This window comes from Amaranthus tricolor, chromosome 6, assembly GCF_026212465.1.
Source record: "Amaranthus tricolor cultivar Red isolate AtriRed21 chromosome 6, ASM2621246v1, whole genome shotgun sequence".
NCBI lineage: Eukaryota > Viridiplantae > Streptophyta > Magnoliopsida > Caryophyllales > Amaranthaceae > Amaranthus > Amaranthus tricolor.
The window spans coordinates 25,352,352-25,374,067 of record NC_080052.1 but is presented as its reverse complement, the minus strand read 5'-3'; the positions used below and the strand labels follow the sequence as shown (position 1 = coordinate 25,374,067).

Genomic DNA, 21,716 nt, shown 5'->3' with positions numbered 1-21,716 from the left:
TAACGAATAAAAAATGGCGGCATATTTGAGCAACAAAAATTAATATACGTTTCATATACTTCATAATTCTTCCATTATTGCAGGAGAATTTGGTAAGAATTTCCATATACAAGAACCGAATCATTCCTTTTTAAAGGTAAGAAATCAATATTTTAAGGTAACATAGAAATTAAAGATGATTATCTACTGAATTTTATTTTAAACTCAATTTTTGAGGTGTTTAATCAATTAGGTATTATCAATTGGTTGAATCAGTCATCGATTGTATTGAATGGCGAGCAAAAGATTATTGCAGTATGCCGTTAGAAGACTCGATAAAGGGTTGGGAACAAGGGCTTATGGTGCTGTTCCTGAAACCCAAATTCCTTCCTCTTCACAACATCTAATCAATTTGGAGTATCAGTACAGTGCTCACAAGTCAGTTAATCTTTCTCTTAAATTGTTCATATTTTTTGTTTTTCTTTTTGGGTTTTGATTTTAATTTCCCCCTTTTATTTTTTGATTGATTTTGTTTGGCTATTTCGTTTCATGTTGATATTTTTTGTTTGATTGATGTTTTTATTTAAGCCTTTGGGATTGTTGAATTATAAGTTATTTGAAAGTATATCAAGTATAAAGATGTCTTATCTGGTGATTTATAGAAGAAATAATAATTATGCCTTTTAGAGGTGAAAATGCTTATTTTTAAACCTCTCCTAGGATTTTCATGATCAAGTTCTAGAGGGCACTTTGGAAGTGGAATGGAATTACAGTTTTCTCCAACAGTGTTTCTTTTGCATTTGAACATGCCTTTGGAGGCTATATGATCAAATTTTCATGGTTAAATGATATAAAATGATTTTTTTGGCCAATCCCATTGCAATTCATGAGGTATGAAATGCACTTATACAAAAAATGATTGGTTTATTTGTTAGAATGAACTTTTATGTCATATTGCCATATTGGATATTTTCTACATTTTTGATATGGCATTTGTGAAACACAAGAAATGATTATGTATGCTTTTGGAAGTGTTGATGCTTTTTGTTAGGAAAGAAGTAGCAAAATTATCTAATTTCTTGGAAGAAAATGAACTTTGAATAACAAATAACAACACATATTTACATGGAATAATCATTTTCAGTACTAGGATTGTTTCGATAATGAAACGAGAAAGTGCAAAAGATACTTAAACTACCTGGATATAAGGTGTAATCGAGGACAAATGTCAGTATGCTGAAAGTGCTTATGTTCCTTCCGCTGATGAGACCTCAAATCCTGCAATATAACGTTAGTCTTGTCCGGGGGTGCTTCTCCCGAAAACCCCTCCGACGCTCAAGTCAGACCGGAAACAAAAATCAATGAATGTATGATATTGAATGAATACAAGATTAACGGATTGTAGGATGAGTTCAGATCAATTGAAGGATATTTGTTTATTTATAATAGTAGATTGGAGGTTAGATGGTGAGTTAATGTGGGAATCATGGTGTAACACCCCTGAATTTCCGACCCTCTACACGGAACCAAAACCGTAAAGGAACGGAGGAAATTCGGGTGTTACATTAAAAATAAAATATAGAAAATAAAATAAAGAAAAGGAAAAGAAAAAAAAGGGTAAAGTTTGATTGATTTAATTAAAGGGATTATAGAAAAACTTCCAAAAAAATCGTGCAGAAATTTTGGTAGCATCTGCCCTGAAATTGGAGGCACCAAAAGAAATAAACAAGCAATAAAACATAATAAAGAAGAGGCATCAACAACCTTGTAACAAAAAATCATGGTGGAATGATCATCGCCAAATCCTCTGTCGACATGCTACGCATGGATCATGGTTCCCATATAAACACTTGGGTTTTCAAAAACACAACCAAACTTTACAAGCCATTCAAGCTAAAATAATGAAATATGAAAGGACGTACGAAACAAATCTTTGCAGCGGAACGAATTACATCAAAAAGAGGGCATGTGCCTCAACCCAAAAACATAAACAATTTAAATGCAAAGAAACCACATGTAGCGTCAAAAATAGATATAACATTGCACGCTTCAAGGTTCTCACTTATTCCCCCGCATGCAATGCAAGGAATCTTCAAAACCTGCAAGATCTATCTTTGATACCCCTACTGCTCAACGTAAGGTCATAGACCAATGTGTCATATCAGGGCCATCAAAGACGAGCCATCAACAAAGAAACAAACAATACACGTCAGTTACTAATAACATGTTATATATATAACCAACAATCAACTTCAACAAAACAAGGTGAGGGAGACATTCCAATGTGTTAGTATCAACTCCAACTACTTCTCATTTCTATGTACTTCTGAATGCCTTCACAATTTTCTATCTCTTCTTTGGTTTCATATATTCTCTTATATGACAAGGGGCCACCATATTGGGGTTTGCAAGACCCACATGGTAACACCTCAGCCAAGGACTGTGACGTCCATGCCGGCGCCCAATGGCAAAGTATGATCATACCCCCGTACAACAACCATATACAGATGATCCATGCCTCTGAGAATTAAACCAACTGGGGTATCAATCCAGTGGAGTCATAATAAACAACCAACTTAATATCTCATCAATAAGGACTCATTCCCATTCATAAAACATAATTCAAAGCTTATCAACAAGGAATCATTCCTATTCAATCTCATATAATCCAACATTCCACTCTCGCGACATCAAAACCCATTCTCTACAATGTCTTCAAAACGATCCACACTTGAAACACTAACTTAATAATGTTTAATAGCAAATCATAGTCAACATAACTCATATAATATTGTTTCGCAAAGAGAACATATTCAAGATGCATGTAAGAGTTAGCTACTGCGTGTATTTAACTGCAACTACAAGATAACAAGTCGCAACAATCATGTCGAAAGAGGTTCTTACGCCCCTCTTATGAAACGGGCACCTATACACGTTTAAAGTAAGATTAGTAAGTCTACTTGACTACCTTTAGGAGCTACTTGCTCTACTAAGTACCCTACTTTTATTTTTACAAGCCACAACTCATATGAATATGCAATCTAATCATACACACAACATGTTTACTCCCAGACATTGCCATCAATCAATCTGATGTATAATGTAATGTAAAACAAGGCATGTTCAAGGGGAAAAGATTTAATTCACACTTTTGCAATAAAAAAAGACTATGTGAGCTTAAATTGTATAATGTAGTGTATTACACATGATTTCAATAATTCAACTTAAGGTGATAATGATTTTCAAGCATATTTGTTACGTTCTTCAAGGTTTGAAGTGACAAAGCAAGAGAGCAAAGCAATTAGTAGCTTAGGCATCTCATAACCATAACAAGAAATTAGTTTGGCGACAATTGCATACCAACCACATCAATTGAAGCTCAACCATGTTTCCACAATTACAATGACGACAATTAATCACCGCTAGCGACACATGATATAATAATTCTTTATTATTAATTTTATACAATAATTCTTTACAATTAATTTCATCACTAATTCTTTATTAGTAATTTTATCACTAATTCTTTATTAGTAATTTTATCACTAAGTCTTTATTAGTAATTTTATCACTAAGTCTTTATTAGTAATTTTATCACTACCAAACCAACAACAATGATCACATTCACCACCATTGGCATAATTAATTTATATTTTTAACTATTAAAAGTGACCAACAATTCTAACTATTTTTAATCATCAAGACCACCATTATTAATCAAAAATAATACTTATCAAAAGGTTCTATTAATTTCTCCCAATATCACAAAATCACCAAAATACATAAAAGTAGTACATACTACCTTCAATTTCATCCCCAACACAAACCCTAACTTATTCATTTTCAAATCTACTTTTAACACTTACCTATTAAAAATTCTATCAAAATATAACTAATTTAAACTAAGATTCATTAATATACCCAAAACTTTAAAGATTAAAATCACTAATTTAAAATAAGGATGAAAAAGCTCACAAAAATTAAGGAGAGAGAAGAGGTGCGGGGGGGGGGGGGGGGGGGACAGCCACCGACTGGCGGTGGCAGCCACTGGTTGTGGTGGTGGTGGTTTGGTGTTGTGAGGGAGGGAGATGGAGGAAGGAGAAGAGTAAAGGAAGGTTATGGAAGATGAGAAAAAAAAGTGAGGAGAGTTTACTTGTAAATTTAAAAACCCCACTCATACTACTTGTGTATATTATCTACAAGACACAAAAACAACCCTAGCCCATACTAACTTTGATTTATTTTAATAATAATATTAATAATCAAAATTATAATAATAATAATAACAATCATTGACTACTTAAATAAAAGAAATAAAAAAAATGTATATATCTAAATGCTAATTCAATTAGTCGACAATAAATATATTAAATCGTTTTTTTTTCAAATTATTTTAAAAAATTACAATATTGACGTAATAAATTAGGGGTGTTACACATGGGCATGATGGGTGATAGTGGTAGGTTATGGTGAGTAGTGAGTGGTTATATTTAGGTGGTTAGTTGACCTAGGTGGGTGGTTTAGGGTTTGACTAAATAAATTATGGGATTTTCTATTTGACCCTAACATTAGCCCCACGCATGAAGAGTGATAAAGGAGGGAATTTAATGTAGCGAGGGCATTAGTTTTTATGCGGAAAACAAACATACCTGTGATGAAGAAACCATACAATTAGGTCCGAATAAAATAATCTTCGAACTCTTGCCTCGGCGAGCCCATGTTTGGTGGAAGCCCCATGAAATATATATGCTTGGCGTTTGGGCCACTTTTGATGATTCGGCCGTAGAGTTTGATATGATTATTCGGCATTTGAGCCTGGTATGATGATTTGGCATTTGAGCCTTGATATGATGACTCGGCATTTGAGCCTTGATATGATGACTCGGCATTTGAGCCTAATATGATGATTCGACATTTGAGCCTGATATGATGATATTGCCCATCCGTCAATCACCCGGGACTTTGATAAGGAATCATACTAGGTGAATCCTTCAAAGAATTGATGAATATTCTGATCGGACATTGGTTCGCTTTGCCTAGTTGTCAATCACCCTGGACTTGGATAAGGAATCATACTTGGTGAATCCTTCAAAAACATTGATGAATATTCTAATCGGACATAGGTCCGCTTAATAAGCGATCGAGTTATCAAGTTAGGTGATACTCGCAATGAATACTTTGACAAATAATGCCCAAAACCACTCGTTTTGGGGTTTAATAATAGTCCGAGTTATCAAGTTAGGTGATACTCGCAAGAATCCCACTTTCAAACTAGGTGAAAGTTTGATAATTAAGATAAATACTTTGAAAATATTGCCCAAATTCAATCATTTTCAGACTTCAATAATAATATGACTTTCAAACTAGGTGAAAGTTTAGATGAATCCATAATATGACAAATAACGCCCACGTGTTGGAACTTTAATAATAGTATGACTTTCAAATTAGGTGAAAGCTCAGATGATTCCATAATATGACAAATAATGCCCACATTTTAGGACTTCAATAATACTATGACTTTCAAACCAGGTGAAAGCTCAAATGACTTTATACATTCATCATTGAAAACCACATATAAGTAAGATCCAATATAATAAGAATGATAATAGTGAAGTATTGAATTTCCATGCATAAATAATAAATGATTCTTTTCATATGTGTCAATATCATACTTGATCACTTTACACGTTGACCCATGAATACAACAAATACGACACATCCGGTATACGTTGATGAATAAAAGCAAGAATAACCATATGATCATCATCAGATTGATACAATATATTCTTCACTTGGTAATAGTAGTCAAAGATTTGCATCCTTTATGTAGCATTTCATTAGAAGGCGATAGTGATGATTTTGCTCCATGTATCGAGTCACCTGAGATTGTTCTTTCACGGGTGGATGGTTTGAACCACTGTCAGATCATATCCGGACCCATCCAATACAGTCAATGTAGGTAGTTTTCCGTGGATCCGATGTAGATAGTTTGAACCACTGTCAGATCATACTCGGATCTAGCCAGTACATTGAATGTAGGTAGTTTTCCGGGGATCCGATGTAGTGTCAGATCGTAACCGGATCCAGCCAATACAGTCAATGTAGGTAGTTTTTCGGGGATCCGATGTAGATAGTTTGAACCGCTGTTAGATTATACCCTGATCTAGCCAATACATTGAATGTAGGTAGTTTTCCGGGGATCCGATGTAGATAGTTTGAACCACTGTCAGATCATACCCGGATCTAGCCAATACATTGAATTGAACAATATTTTGACTTATTTTTTAGACCAAAACCACTTAGTTGCAGCTAGTTTGGAAACGTTCTACGGGTCATCTAATCCTTTAGATAGTGCATCAAATCGAACTTCAACATTGGGAATGAATTTTTTAGTCAGTTGAAGTTAGTTTGAAAACATTCTACGGATCTAATAACCCTTTAGAAGGTGCATCAAATCGACATTCAACATTTAGTGTTGATCGTCATAAAGGTGATTGCGTATAGCTTCGCCTTGCTTTGACATTTAGAATGAATATGGCTCTCATAACAGTAATAACACCGAAGTGTAATATTATAATGTTACATTGGATGCCACCTTTTTCCATTTCCTCTGACTTAGAACATAGAGTTTGGAAGAAATTATGAAATGCATTTTGACAAAAATCATCAAGCATATAATTAGCAGGGGCTTGGGAAGATTAGTAGTAAATGGTAGCTATCAAGAATAATCAATCATCAACCATCGTAAAACCTGTCAAATATTAGTCACAAACTTTCAATTTTCACGTGCGGCCTAACCTTAAGCTGTGATTTAAGACATTAACCTTTAACGCTTTTGACCACTATTACCATATTATAACCGACTGCAGTTATTCGATTAGGATTGACATACATCAGTATTTTCAAAAGAAGCAAAGGTCCTTAAAATTAGGGGAGGGCAGACACGACTTTTATGTTTGTAATCCCCACAGACGGCGCCAAACTGTTTCGGTAATGAAACGAGGAAGTGCAAAAGACATTTAAATACCTGGATATAAGGTGTAATCGAGGGTAACTGTCAGTATGCTAGAAGTGCTTATGATCCTTTCGTTGATGAGACCTCAAATCCTGCAATACAACGTTAGCCTTGTCCGGGGGTGATTTCCCGGAAAACCCCTCCGACGCTCAAGTTAGACTGGGAAACAGAATTCAATGAATGTATGATATTGAATGAAAACAAGATTAATGGATTGTAGAATGAGTTCAGATCAATTGAAGGATATTTGATTAAGTATATAGATTGTAAGTAGGAGGGTAGTGTATTTTTGCAGAGTAATGGTAGGAATATAAAAGCTTTGAGGTAAATGAATGATGCAAAACATATTTATAATGGTAGATTGAAGGTTAGATGGTGAATTAATGTGGGAATCATGGGTATGATGGGTGATAGTGGTAGGTTATGGTGAGTAGTGGGTGGTTATATTAGGTAGTTAGTGGAACAAGGTGGGTGGTTTTGGGTTTGACTAAATAAATTATGGGTTTATTTATTTAACCTATAACAAGGATAAATATCATGTTCTAGATTTTTGGGACGGGGATCTACTATAAGTCTATAACTAGTGACTAGAAAAGGAGGCAAGGCAGCTATATATGAATCTGACAAGTTGAAATAGCATATACATTCAAGGTTGCACACGTTTTCTTTAAGATTTTTCATATCTACTCTATTAGTAAAAGATATTGAGACAATGCGAATAAAAATTATGCTTGATTTCACTACTAGCCCATTTCTTGGAGTTCATTGCTACTTTTCTTTGAAGTGGTGCCTGGTGCATGTGTTTGAACTATTTTATTGCGGTTAATGTTATTTTTCCCCATTTGTGCTTCAAGTAATGAAAGGAAAAAGAAAAACTTTGAGAACAAGATCAAAGAATAAAATTAGAGATGCTAAGGCTGTGGGCAGAGGGGTCTTTGAGGGTGTGCAAGGTGATCGACCTCACATGGCCCCCTCTTTCTCCCGTATATGAATAAGTTAATCAAAAAAAAGAAATATGTTAATTTTATTAATAAAATAAATATAGTTACTATGAATAAGGTGCAAAATAAAAATTTTGCACAGGGCCCCCAAATTTTTCAAGACGGCTTGCCTGTGGGTAAAGTATGTATATTAGAATTTGTTGTCCTTAGAGGCCAGAGTCATTTTGCTGAAACATTATTGTTGTCCCTAGAGGCCGGAGTCATTCTCCTGCAGTGGGTAAAGTATTTTCATTAGTATTTATATTGGAATTTGTTGTCTGTATTTGGCGTAGTACACAAGGTCTACCTAGTGTCTCAATGGAATTAAAATCACAGATCTTTGTTACTATTGTAATATTTTTTGATGTTCTAACTTACCTACTTAGCTTTTTTATTGTTCATACGTAGTTACCACCCAATTCCGATGGTCTTCTCTCAAGCAAGGGGTTCGACAATATGGGATCCAGAGGGAAACAAATATCTTGACTTTCTGTCAGCATACTCTGCTGTTAACCAGGTAAACTTATTATGTGTTTCTTCTATGCTGTTTGCATTGATTGTTTCACAAAACTACCTATTCTTGATTTTCAATTCAGTTCTCAGAACAACTTATTTGCGGTTTCATTATCACCGAATGATTTTTTTTCGGAAGAAGGAAAGGAAGGAAATGGGTTATCATACTTATCAAGCATAAACTTGTTCAAAGAATTTACTAAAGGCTTTCATGTGTGATGAATATCCATTAATAGTTTGACTTATTAGACACAACAACAATGCCATACATAAACCAATATATCAGTTCCAATGGTTGTCTGCATGAATTTTTTTTTTCCATTCATTGCTCGACTTATTAGAGAATCAAAGTATTTTTGACATGAAGTTGACTTGTCTGATCCAGGGACACTGTCACCCTAAGATCATGAAGGCGTTGGTTGAGCAGGCAGAAAAACTAACTCTCAGTTCTAGAGCCTTCTATAATGACAAATTTCCCGTATTGGCGGAGAGGATAACAAGTATGTTTGGATACGAGATGGTACTACCAATGAATACCGGGGCAGAAGGGGTAGAAACTGCTCTGAAACTTGCAAGAAAGTGGGGTTACCTAAAGAAAAACATTCCTGACAGTGAGGTGAGTTTTAGTTTATCCTATATCTTTTTACCTTTGACTCCATCTTACTTACAAAAATTATTTTCTAATATTACGTCTTTTTTTCCGCTTTCTCAATGAAGCCAAAGATTTATAGTTCTATAGTTTTGAATTGTAATGGATTACTATAGTAAAATGACTCATTAAATTTTGTACACTTTGTAATTATGTGAAATTAATGTTTGTTATTAAGGGTCAATAACAAACAACCTTTTGATTTTTACAAAAGCAAGGTTGTGTATATCCGCACCCTCAAATTCCGCCTACGTGCGAGTCACTTAACGGCATTGGGGTAATGGAAATTGGAATGTTGTATTACCAATTGCTTTATTTTAAAAGTCTCTTGCTCTCACTCTTGGTATTCTATGATTCTATTATTTATTACCATGTAATATGTGGCTCAGTATGACTCTTCCGGTTGGTTATCAACCTATTTTTGTTATCCTGAATTAGTATCATAGTATTATCATATACCTATTGATTGGTTTATAATCTTAATATATAGGCTATTATTGTTTCATGTTGCGGTTGCTTCCATGGTCGTACCTTAGCAGTCATTTCTATGAGCTGTGACAACGAAGCGACTCGAGGTTTTGGTCCTTTGTTACAGGGTCATCTTAAAGTTGATTTTGGAGATGAAGTTGCGCTAGAGAAAATTTTCAAAGGTCTGAATCATGAATATTCTTCTAACATGTAAATATATTGCTTTTGAGGCCCTTGGCGCCAATTTCGTTTGGTAGGTTTCTGTTTTATTGTTGTTAGTATGTTAGAACTCGGATCAGTTATTATCCTGGATTAAATCAATATAATCATATTATTGTATCGATGTTACTGAGCTTATGTGCTTCAAAACGAATACAACTTTTCTTATTTTATTTACGTTCCAGCCTGAGCCTGTCAAACATAGACCTGACTTCTGCACCTGAGTCCTGATATCAGTTGTTAAATTACTAAGTTTGCTATCTCTGTTTCCTTTTTTATTAATTTTTTAATAAAAGGTGTGATTATGCGTTAATAGCTGTGGTTGTGATTTTTGATCAAAGAGAAAATGTAATAATGGTTTTTATAGATAAATGAATTTTCTATTTGTCATGGAACCCCAATTCTAATGAAATGATGCTCTAACCAATTAGGCTGACAGGAATTGTAGATTTTTAATTTAGGAGCTTAGGACTCAGGACTGAGCATTCTTGATAATGCAAGAAGCTGCCCTGATTTGTGTAAGGCCTGATTTCCAGAGCCTTCAGTATGACCTTTCTTGATAGTTGTAATAACCTAATATGTTTGTTTTAACATCTGATTGGATCATTGCATTGTCTCCCAACTGCTGACCACACCTGTGGAGGTGGAGTTATTCTTGGTTCTTCCAAACATTGTTCTATTAGTAAAGTCTTAATTTTCTAGTAAGTCAAAGAGGTTAAGTTGTACCCTGATAATCGATTGTTGAGTACAGAATACTAAATGTAATATATGTGTTCATCAACCTGTTCCTTCCTGAGATGAAAATGTTGATATTATCTTTTCTGAACCTTTTCTTCATATTGACAACAGAGCATGGAGACCGTATTGCTGGATTCTTATTTGAACCCATTCAAGGCGAGGCAGGGGTATGTTTTTCATGTAATTACTTTGTTAGATTCCTCGGATTCCTCTGTTTATGTTTAAATGATCCCTTATGTTCTCATCTGAAAATGGTTTTTACCCATAAGCATTTAGGCACACTGATACTACACCTTTGTGCTATTAGAAATGATGATCAGATTCTTGTATTGTATATTTGTGTCTCTGCTGATTTCTAAGTGTTTTATAACTTTTCATAATTGGGATGGCAAGCACCAGTTTCTACTTTTAATCACTCATTGTCCAATGTGTTTGTTTTTTTTTTCTTGATCCACATGTTGATTATTGTGGATCTTTTTCTTGTTTGCAGGTCATAGTTCCGAAAGAAGGCTACTTGAAAGCTGTCAGAGATCTCTGCACAAAATATGGACTGTTGATGATTGCTGATGAAATACAATGTGGCTTGGGAAGATCTGGGAGAATGTTGGCTTGTGACTGGGAGGGTGTCCGCCCAGATGTTGTTGTAAGACAATTTTATTCAGCTTAACCAGTGTTTGTAGCCATTTCTCTTTTTCTGCATCTTAATATTAAAGTTAGGAGAGCCAATCTTCATACGTGAAGGGGAAATATAAGCACAGAACCCCATTATTGTAACTAGATGTGCAAACCCTGTATCTTTTAGTTGTAGCAAAGTAGCCCGTAAGCTTCATAAAATGTGTGCTTAACTCAATCAACAAATTTCTACCAATTTTGACCTGAAATAAGTAAAATAGAATCCGTATATATTCCTAATTCCTGTATATATGCAAGATAGAAGTATGTTTTTAATTTGCGCGTAGGGATAAGTCGGAGTGGCTATGAAAACGTCCATGAAGGTTTTGGCTTTAGAACTAGGAATGCAGAAGGTGAGTCCACTTTGGGTTTTGCACTTCCATACGATGTGTTGGTTGATAACACTTCAATTTTTTAGGAAGAAACACTTTTAATAATAATCACTTTTCTTAATTTGGGGTGGAGTGAGACACAAAAGGTGTGTGGTGTCTTGTGCCTTGACAGTTTTGTAAATTTTTTAGGAAGAAAACTTTTAGTAATAATCTGTTTGTCTTATTTGAAGAGAGATAAAGATTAGAAAAAGTAAGAATTTTAAGTAGTCACAGAATAATTATGTCTTCTTACAAATGAGAGAAAGAAAAGAAAAGATAGGGTTTTTTCCTGGATTCAATAAGACTGTGAGAAAGAGAGGAAAGGGAATAAGAAGGATTTTCTTGGAGCCCTGCAGCTTACCAAACTTCTCTGCCGAAGCCTTCTCCACCACCACAGATCATAATGCAAAACAAAGCCTAATAATTTTCTAACCCATTTCTGATAATCGGTCTCGATCTCCCGTTATTCCAAAATGAAACGAAGGCTTCGTTGATCCGTCCAAACCACAAAGTGCCTACCCAATAAATAGTATTGCCATTTATGCACAGCTAACACAATAGCCATCAACTCCTTCTCGTAAATAGATTTGGCTTGTCCCGGAGGCCCTAAAGCCTTACTGAAATAAGCTATTGGATGCTTATTTTGAGTCAAAACAGCGCCCAGATCGTGACAATGACAAAGGGAATAGAGAAATCCGGGATAGCTAGAACCGGGGCGGATAACATGGCAGCCTTGAGTGTCTCGAAGGCTATGGTGGCTTCCGAGGTCCATTGAAAGCTGCCTTTACGAAGTTGCTGAGTTAAGGGGCTGCCATATGAGCGTAATTCTTAATAAAATGGCGGTAATAACCGGTCAAACCTAAAAATCCTCGCAATTGCTTCAAATTTGTTGGAAGAGACCAATCCTGCATTGCTTTAATCTTTTCCCAATCCACAACCACCCCTTCTTCGGACACCACATGTCCCAAATAAGAGACTTGGGGTTTTCCGATCTTACACTTTTTTGCATTTGCATATAGTTGGTGGTGTCTTAGAGTCTCCAAAACTGAGGCCAAATGTTGCTCATGCTCGGCCATAGATGTAGTATAAACCAAAATATCATCAAAGAAAACGAGAACAAATTTACGAAGGAATGGTTGAAATACCTCATTCATTAGGGATTGAAAAGTGGCCGGAGCATTGGTGTGCCCAAACGGCATAACGAGGAACTCATAGTGGCCTTCATGAGTCTTGAAAGCGGTTTTGGGAATGTCCTCTTCTTTCATACGTATCTGATGATACCCAGATTTTAAATCCAGCTTCGAAAAGATCGTCGCCCTATGGAGTTCATCCAACAATTCTTCAATGACAGGGATTGGATACTTTTCAGCTACTGTTTCTTTGTTGAGTGCCCTGTAATCGATGCAAAATCGCCACGACCCGTCTTTTTTCTTGACCAACAACACAGGGCTTGAGAAAGGGCTACTAGATGGCTGTATGATACCCGCTTGCAACAAATCCGCCACCAAACGCTCTATTTCCTCCTTCTGTATCTGTGAGTATCTGTAAGGCCTTACGCTTATCGGGTTGGACCCTTCTTTCAACACAATTTGGTGCTGCTTGGTTTGTTTGGGGGGCAAACCCGAAGGCATGGTAAATAACTCCTACAAGATAATTCACCAAGATACTACAAGCATAAGAAAAGATCTATCCCTCCCTGTACTATTTAAAGGAAAATACAATATTCTAGAAGCCCTCCCCAAGTACAGCTGAGCATCACCAAAACAGAAAGATTCTCTTACTAACAGAATTCTAGCAGCTGCCTTCTAATGTTTACCCCTTCTGGAATATGTATAACGGATTGTGGGTCGTGGGTTAGCTTAGTCCATGACACAAGGCTGCATCACCATATCGCGACCATATCGTACAGGCTTTTGAGTTTATCGCGACCGAAATAGAGGCTGCATTGACCAAAATATCGTTTGTATTGGCCATGAAATCCGTTTTGCAATCATTACTGCGAGTATGACCGAAATCGTATTTTTGCACTATGCCACAATACCTTCTTTTTTGGAACTTTTATGCTTTCTCTTCTTTTGTCTACTCTGGTTTTTTCTTGTGTCTTCTGCATTCTTCATCTTTTTTTGTTCTTTTTTTCTTTTCTTCCGAAGACTAATCTTTTTTTCTCTCTCTTTTTTTGAGGTTCTTTTATTCTTTTCATCCTCCGACTTCTTTAATCCCTTTTCTTCTTCATTCTTCATCTTCTTCTATAATTTATCCTTTTATTCTTCTGGCTGGTTTTTTCTTTCATTTTTTGTTTTTCCTTCATTTTTTAATTTCTCTTCTTTGATTTTTCGAATCTTCTGTCATCTAGATTCTTTAATTTTTCTTTTCTTTTCTTCTGGGTTCTCTTCTTTCTATGATAATAATTAGACACAAAACCATTAGATAGAATGCTTAAGAATGTCGGTTTAGGTATTCTCTTGTGCCATTAGTGATATATTAGCTGCTTGGAGCAAATCACAATGATAATGAATGTTTTGGATCTTTTATGCAATTATAATTTACGATATAAATATCATATTGTTTTCAATATTAAAAATGCTTTTGAATTGATTTTTAAGGTTTTGAACAAAAAGATGAGCTTGGCCTTTGCCTTGGCCTTACGCCCAAGGCTCCAAGACCCTTCTGTGTTTCGTTGTGCCTTCTACATTTTAAAACTAAGGCGAAACAAACCTTATGTGGAAGTTTCCAGTTGGTCAGATACTTGCAACATTAGCTTATTTTTCTGTTTTGAATTATTCCCGTCTCTTTCCTCATTTACAGTCCTTTTTTACATCCTCTCCTTATTCTTTTGCGCCCTCCCCCTAGTGTAGCACCTCCAAAATAACAAAATTTTCAAAAAGAAAAGAGCAAGAAAGTATTATTTGACAACACACAACAATGCGAAAGATTTGATCCACAATATGAAGTTGGCTACATGAAACAAAACAAATCAATGTGAGAAATCGTTGGTATAAGAGAGAAATATCAAAGAGAAAAACTTAATAAGCCACCTGTTCCTTTCCCCTAGCACCTCTCATAATCTTATCTTTTCTATTTGACCAAAATGCCTTGTATAGATGCTTCTTTAAATAGACTAATGATGACTGTAAAAATATAATATTCTTTTTTCTTTCAGTTCCCTTTCGAAATAGAAAATATGAACGTTTTTTCATTGTCTAGTATTAGCATGGATTTTTATTAGCTAAAGTATGCCTTTGAATGTTTGTTTAATATTTATCTGTAGATTCTTGGAAAAGCTTTGGGAGGTGGCGTAATACCTGTCAGTGCCGTTCTTGCTGACAAAGATGTGATGCTGTGTATACGACCTGGAGAACATGGAAGGTTTGAACTTCATACAGAGTGATTCTAGTGTTCATTTCACGATACAAATTGTTTTGGGTTCATGTTTTTCCCATGAGATCATGTGAATACAAATTTTTTTTTTCTGCTTTTTGAAATTTTATCTGAAAATTTTTCTTAAGAAATGGTTATTATCTATGAGGAAAGGGTGGCGTAAGAACATCTAAACATGCAGATTTTGTACATTTTGATGGGGCTAAATATTTCTAGTTCTTTAGTTTGAGATTATAATGCACTGTATCAAAATGACTCATTAAATCATGTACATTTCTTTTTCACGAAAGTTGCAGGTAATGTCTTCTGCCAGTGATTATGAAAACGACCTCTTTGTTATTACTAACAAGGGTAAGGTTGCATACATCCAACTCCCCAAACCCCACTTAGGTGAGAGCTACTTATTGGAATTAGGGTAATGGAATGTTGTATGTTGCTTGGGCTGACTTGGTTATCTTATGAAATAACTAAACTCTTTAACTCTAGTACAAAATGAAGTGTTACACAGGTAGCTGAGGTGAATTGAGTCCAAATAATAGTATTTGCATAGTATCTGATCATTGCTCAGTGCATAGTATCTTTGATGCTTGCCTATTAAGAATAACTGTTTTCCCCTCGTGTTTATTTCTTTAGTAGTCTGATGTTATTCTTTATTTTTTATAATGCTTTGTCAACATTATTCACGTCCAGTACTTTTGGTGGAAATCCGTTGGCAAGTGCTGTTGCTGTAGCATCCCTTGATGTTCTCAAAGAAGAAGGGCTTGCCGAGAGGTACTAAAACCTATTTGTTTGCATTGATTATTAAGTGTCACTTGTAAGTATATAATAATGACCTTGGAGTCTCGTTCTGCTGCAATCTCATGATTATAATATACGGGATGTTAAGTTTGGGAGAACTCCTTGAATTATGATGGTTGAAAATACTTGAAATAGGAAAATTGGTTTCTTTCAATTTTTGTTGGATGATGTTTGCAAAATAGTGGAAAACTTTTTTCCTCCCAAGTTTTTGATTTAATTTCCTTGTCAAACCAAACAATGGAAAATGGGGAAAACAATTTTCCAGGAAAATGCTTCCTCCAAACCAAACACGCCCTTAGGCTTTGGCATTATTGTTGTTTTTTCAGTTTTTAACTTGTCTATTTAATTGAGGATAATGGTGAGAAAGGGTATGGTGCGGTCATGAACAAGATTATTATTGTCTACCAGATAGCTATGGATTAATGATTATGTTTGTACATTCCTTAAAACTGTGTTAAAATGATCTCTAATATTTTTTAATAAGTTGGACAGCCGAGGTGATTTACTGAATTGTTTAACTTAACTAAACGTATTTGCCACTAAGACTGTCTGAAATGTTGGTATTCAGAGATAACCTAAAACAAAGCTCCTACGTTGAGTTGAATAAATTTGGCCTTAACTATTAGTCATGGCATATTGAGTGCAATTTGGATATTGTTCATGTAACAACAAGAAAGTCAGGGATTTCATAATGGTTCTGTATTTCTGATTCTGGCTGGAATCTGTTGATAAATAGTCACTCAGATGACATGCAATCATTAAATTGGCTTTTGTATGTATTTCATATGTGATTTCATGTAGTTATTGTAGATTTTTTGCGCCCATGTTACTTGGATTTGGGAATCCGTACGTGTCTAAGTGTCAGATTCGGCTAATTTATGGAATAATTGCATAATTTTGAGGCAAACTTAAGAGTCTGTGTAACATAGGACTGCAATAACACTTTGGCTTTATGCAGGTCTGCTCAGTTGGGAGAGGAGCTCAGGCATTTGCTGAATAAGGTTCAGCAGCAGTACCCTACATTCATAAAAGGAGTGCGTGGAAAAGGTCTATTTTATGCACTTGAACTCAATAGCAAGGCTCTGCATCCTGTCTCAGCGTATGATATGTGCCTTAAACTAAAGGAACGAGGTGTTCTTGCTAAGCCTACTCACAACACTATCATACGATTAACTCCTCCACTTTCAATAAGGTAATTATAGTAGTTTTGATATGATGTATATATAGAATCTATGTGGAGTATTTAGACCTTTTTCTTGTGGGGGAGTTAACATTTCATTACCCCAATGCAATTAAGTGGCTCTCACCTAGGTGGGGTTCGGAAGAATCGGATGTACGCAAGTAACGCAACCTTACTCTTGTTAGTGATAACAAAAAGTTGTTTCCAACTGACCTGTAGTAGCAAACATCATTTGCTCGCAAATGATTTAATGAACCATTTTAGTACAATCACTATAATCCGCAACCAAAGAATTATACTCCTAACTCCCTCCTATTCAATTAATGTGTCCCATTTGACTTTTCACCATTTTTTAGGTGGTTGTGAAAGAAAAAGTGTAGTGTTTTTGAATTTTAATAGGGGTAAAGTGGAATTAAGAAGTGTAAAGGTATGAAAAGGTTAAGTTTAGTAAGTGCAAAATTGGTAAAGTTAACATATTTAAAATAGAAATGAGACATTTAGGGTGACTTGACCCAATAAAGAAATGGCACACGTAGGGCGAATAAAAGGTAGTATATCTTTGACCTGGAAATGAAGGCCATGTGGAGTTGACATTAGAACCAAAAATTTAGCAAATAGAAATGCTGGTCTAGGGTTGAAGGCCAAGTTCTATATGTAGGCATGAATCAAGAATAATGGCATCATAGCTACATACCAAGCAACAATGTTCTTCATTGTTCTTGATTCTGGGCCAGTCTTGAAGTTTCGCTAGTCCAAGGTAACAAGTTGATTCCTAATGTAAGTGCCAGTATCATCTCAAAAGACATCTGCATCAGATTTTGATGTTCTTCCCTGTAAGACTCAGGAATAGGTGAATAGCAAAGATGAAAGACCAGTGACTGTACCGAGCCATGCACACTATTTTTCAATTGCATTTTGAGCATATAAAAAATACATTGCTGCCTTGTTCTTCTTCTCTCGGTGTAGATATTATAATCTCATTCCCAACTCCGATTCCATAATACTAAAAGTTTTAGTAATTTCATCTATCAACTTATGATAGTGTTCCACATTTGATCTTTTTAAAGAAATATGAATTCTCGGGAGATTCCTGTCAGAGAAACCAGATAAAATGACTCGGATTCTTTACACCCTCGATTAATTAGCGACATGTAAATAAAGTCATGAACTTAACTCCCATACTTATATAAATTGACGAAATATCACCTTTGGTCAGAAAATAATCTTGAGAGGTCAAAACAAAGCTGGTTTAGTCTCGTATTCTTAGAGATTTTTTCCCATACATAGCCTAGTCAAGTCATGCAACAACAATAGATACAGAAAGAGAATAAAATTGCAAGCTGAAAATTTTATTACTAGTGCTTTATTTCTTTAAATAGTTATTTCAATTCAATGGTATTTTTAGAAATACAAATTATGCAAGAACCTGCCTTTTATAGAAAGTTTTTTTGCTTATCTTAATCTAAAAATCGTTAGCGTAAGTTTTCTACTTAACAAAACTCGAGTGCAGTTTGGATGAGCTTAAAGTTGGGACAAAAGCACTGTCGGAAGTGTTTGAGTTTGATCTACCGAAGATGCAGAAGGAGAAGCCTGATCAAGCGACCTCAAATGAGGTGGATTTATGTGATCGTTGTGGTAGAAACTTATATGCATCGGAGTAAACTTCCTACTCGTTTATCGGCTCTCTTAACTTATGAACTTATACACAGCAACTTCAATGGTGCTATTTAGTCTCTATTCATGTGTTTCACCTGAAAATTGTATGTGATTTTAGAACAATGTTTCTTCTGTTTACATAACCTTTTAAGATATGCAATGAAATGGGGTGTTGGTCCTGAAAAATGCTTCAACGAGTCTTTTTCCTCACTTTCTCATAAAGTATATTTTGTTTGCCTCATCATTAATTCCTTTGAAAAACAATTTTTTTTTACGTATATAGCTAGTGATGGCCGCAGTCCAACTTGGGTCAATTTTGGTCCCACCAAATGAAACCTGATTCGGACTGCAGTTTGACGATTATGGTTTCAGGCGGTTTTTATGTATCTCGATGATGCAGTCATGCAGATTTATCCATTAGCATTAATAGATCATCATCGTTCTTCGGTCCGAATAATTAAAGAACTAAAAGAATTACTATAGAGATTAATATACTCAGTACTTTAACTATATAATTAAGAGAGTAATTGCATAATTAAAGAGAGTAATTAAAAGAATAAGTAGTGAGAGAAAGAGAAAGTGTTTACCATTTCTTTAGGAATAGTACTAGATACTAGACTAGAGCTTGTGGTGAGTGATTCCAAAATATGTGTAGTTGATTGTACTGAATGAAATGGAGACAATATAATTCCTAAACTTTTAATGTTTAGGTTTTGGCAATCATATTGGAAAAAGATACTCTACCTTTCACAACCATTGCTAATTCTTCAAGTTTTGCATTCTAAGATTTAAAATTCATTTATATATTTAAGTTTTAAGGTGTAAATTTAAAGAGACAAAGGGGTCAAAGTATATATTCAGATTTCAGATTTGAGATAGAAAATATTAACTTATATTTACAAAAAGAATTTTCATTCCGGTAAATTAACATATTGTTCATCTTTTTCAGTCTAATTCAATTTGCATCATTTTTTTTAATGATTTTAGTTTTTTCTTTTAATCTCATATAGGAGTATAAATTTATTTTCTCTCTTTTTAAACCATTTATTTCTATCTATCTATTTGCATTTTGTTTTATATTCCAGCTCATTTTCTTCAATTAAAAATACAAATAAAATTAATTAGTGAGGAATAGGGATAAATCCCATTAAAATCATAGTTTTGACTTTAAACTTTGACTTTCTAAGTTTAGACATTAGAATCCCAAGATGCTAGTCGCTTGACCTAGAAGCAAGGTATATCATAGTCCTTTTCTACGAAATTTATCTTACTTTTTCGGTTGTCATCTCACTAAATTTGTCTTTATTCTATTTAAGCTAATAATTCATATTTTTCTTCTATTTGTGTTTATACATGTACCTTTTTTTTCATCTTATTCACATATTTTTCAAAATTATCCGTAAAATATCTTTTTTTTTAAAAAAAAATTATTTGTCAATTATCTATAAAATAAATATAGTGGGACAGAATTATGATTCTGAATTAAATATGAATATCCCTTTGCGCCATTAAACAATGAATATTGTTTTAGGGTAGACATGGTTGGCACATTGCTAACACTTCCCGCTAATTATGATCATTGTGCTCCAAGAAAGAAGTGCAAAACTAAAGCTACTTTCTTTTCAAAACATGAAAATGAAAGCTTACTTGTAGACTTATGATTATGATATAGCAACTACTAAACCTTTTACATACTCCTAAATCTCAAGGTTTGTATTAAATAAGAGTATAAGACTAGTCATTTCCTTGCTTGAGAATACTTAAACACTCAATTTTTCATATTTTTCATTTTAGTCTATTTTAATGAATTAGTCATATATACCAACTAAACCAAAAACTTAAGCTGATGATTAAGGTCATAAAATTTATTATATACTCTAATACGCCCCCTCACACGAGAATTTTGTGGGCTAAAAGTGTGGATGCAACATATGCCTCATACTTAGCGTTGAATATTACACTTTAAATGAGAGGAGATTGAGTTTCGAACTCATAACATCTTGTCACATAGGCTCTAATACCATATCAAGAAAAGAAACAAACTTAACTAAATACTTAAACTTATGGCTGAGGCATCAACATATACTTTCTACATTTTCTCTCATTTTTTAAATATCCTACTACTTTAGCCCATTATATCAAATTATTTAATCTTGAAAATGACGATGTATTAGAGTTCGAACAATGTGTTTCAAACTCCAATATTGCCAACATCGAGTGTATGAAGTTTTAGTGACAAACAAATTACGCTATCAATAATATTGATGTTTGTAGGAGAAAATAAAGCAATAAAACGACACAAAGATTTAACGAGGTTCACCCAACTAAGGCTACGTCCTCCGGTGTGTAGTATCTCTTATATTATCAAAAGGAGTTCAAAGAACTCTCAAATATGGAAAATTACAATAGAGAAGAGATATAGGCTAGTGTTTGGCTTGGGGTGTATTTGTGGATGTGTCTTTTGATGAATGAGAGCTCTCTATTTATAGGAGAGATCATACTAAGTAACATTAAGTACATTAAATCTATGATTAAATGATAATGAAACATCCCTAAGTACATGAAGAGTCAAAAGACAACATTCTAGAGTATCAGAGACTTCGCTCGACCAAACCAGGGGTTCGCTCGGTCGAGTGACTTGGTCGAGCAGACTTCAGGAAGCTTCTGGCTGCATTCTGTCTGCTCGCTCGATCCAACCTGAAGCTCGCTCAGTCGAGCGAGCTGGTCGAGCGGCCCTTCAGAAGGCTTCTGACAGTATTGCTCGACTTGCATAGTAGAGCATCTTGATCCAACCTTTCCACTTCTTCATTAAGTCCCATAACTCTCACACTTCATTACCTTATTAATCCATACTTAATCACCATCATAAATCAATCATCAAAACTTAACTTAATACACCCACATTAACACATTCATGGGATTCCATCCCAAAGGTCACACATTAATGCACCTCATCAAATGTGCACTCAAGTCACACTAATCACAACAAATCTTCGTATCAATAACTGAACCGAAGAAATTATGTGAAAGGGCTTAGTAGGGCCTTTAAGATGAAGGGATCTAAATAATAAAAGTATTAGTCTAAAGTCCGTCTTAAATA

At 34.7% G+C, this 21,716-nt stretch overlaps 1 protein-coding gene across 2 annotated transcripts in view; it reads left to right on the top strand.

Moving 5' to 3' along the window:
* LOC130814893 (ornithine aminotransferase, mitochondrial) overlaps positions 1-18,986 on the top strand; it is a 19,144-nt gene extending 158 nt beyond the window's left edge. Inside the window, exons 1-11 of one of the 2 annotated variants that reach the window (XM_057681149.1) lie at positions 1-136; positions 233-417; positions 8,383-8,491; positions 8,873-9,103; positions 9,627-9,786; positions 10,673-10,728; positions 11,052-11,204; positions 14,873-14,970; positions 15,673-15,753; positions 16,739-16,972; positions 18,471-18,981. The exon at positions 1-136 is cut by the window's left edge and continues 158 nt beyond it. In XM_057681149.1, coding sequence (XP_057537132.1) covers positions 272-417; positions 8,383-8,491; positions 8,873-9,103; positions 9,627-9,786; positions 10,673-10,728; positions 11,052-11,204; positions 14,873-14,970; positions 15,673-15,753; positions 16,739-16,972; positions 18,471-18,621 — 1,419 coding nt within the window. In that variant the 5' untranslated portion in view covers positions 1-136; positions 233-271 and the 3' untranslated portion in view covers positions 18,622-18,981. Of the gene's footprint in view, positions 137-232; positions 418-8,382; positions 8,492-8,872; positions 9,104-9,626; positions 9,787-10,672; positions 10,729-11,051; positions 11,205-14,872; positions 14,971-15,672; positions 15,754-16,738; positions 16,973-18,470 lie in introns of those variants that run through there. The other variant, XM_057681150.1, reaches the window with a different exon arrangement.
* Positions 18,987-21,716: the final 2,730 nt, after the last annotated feature.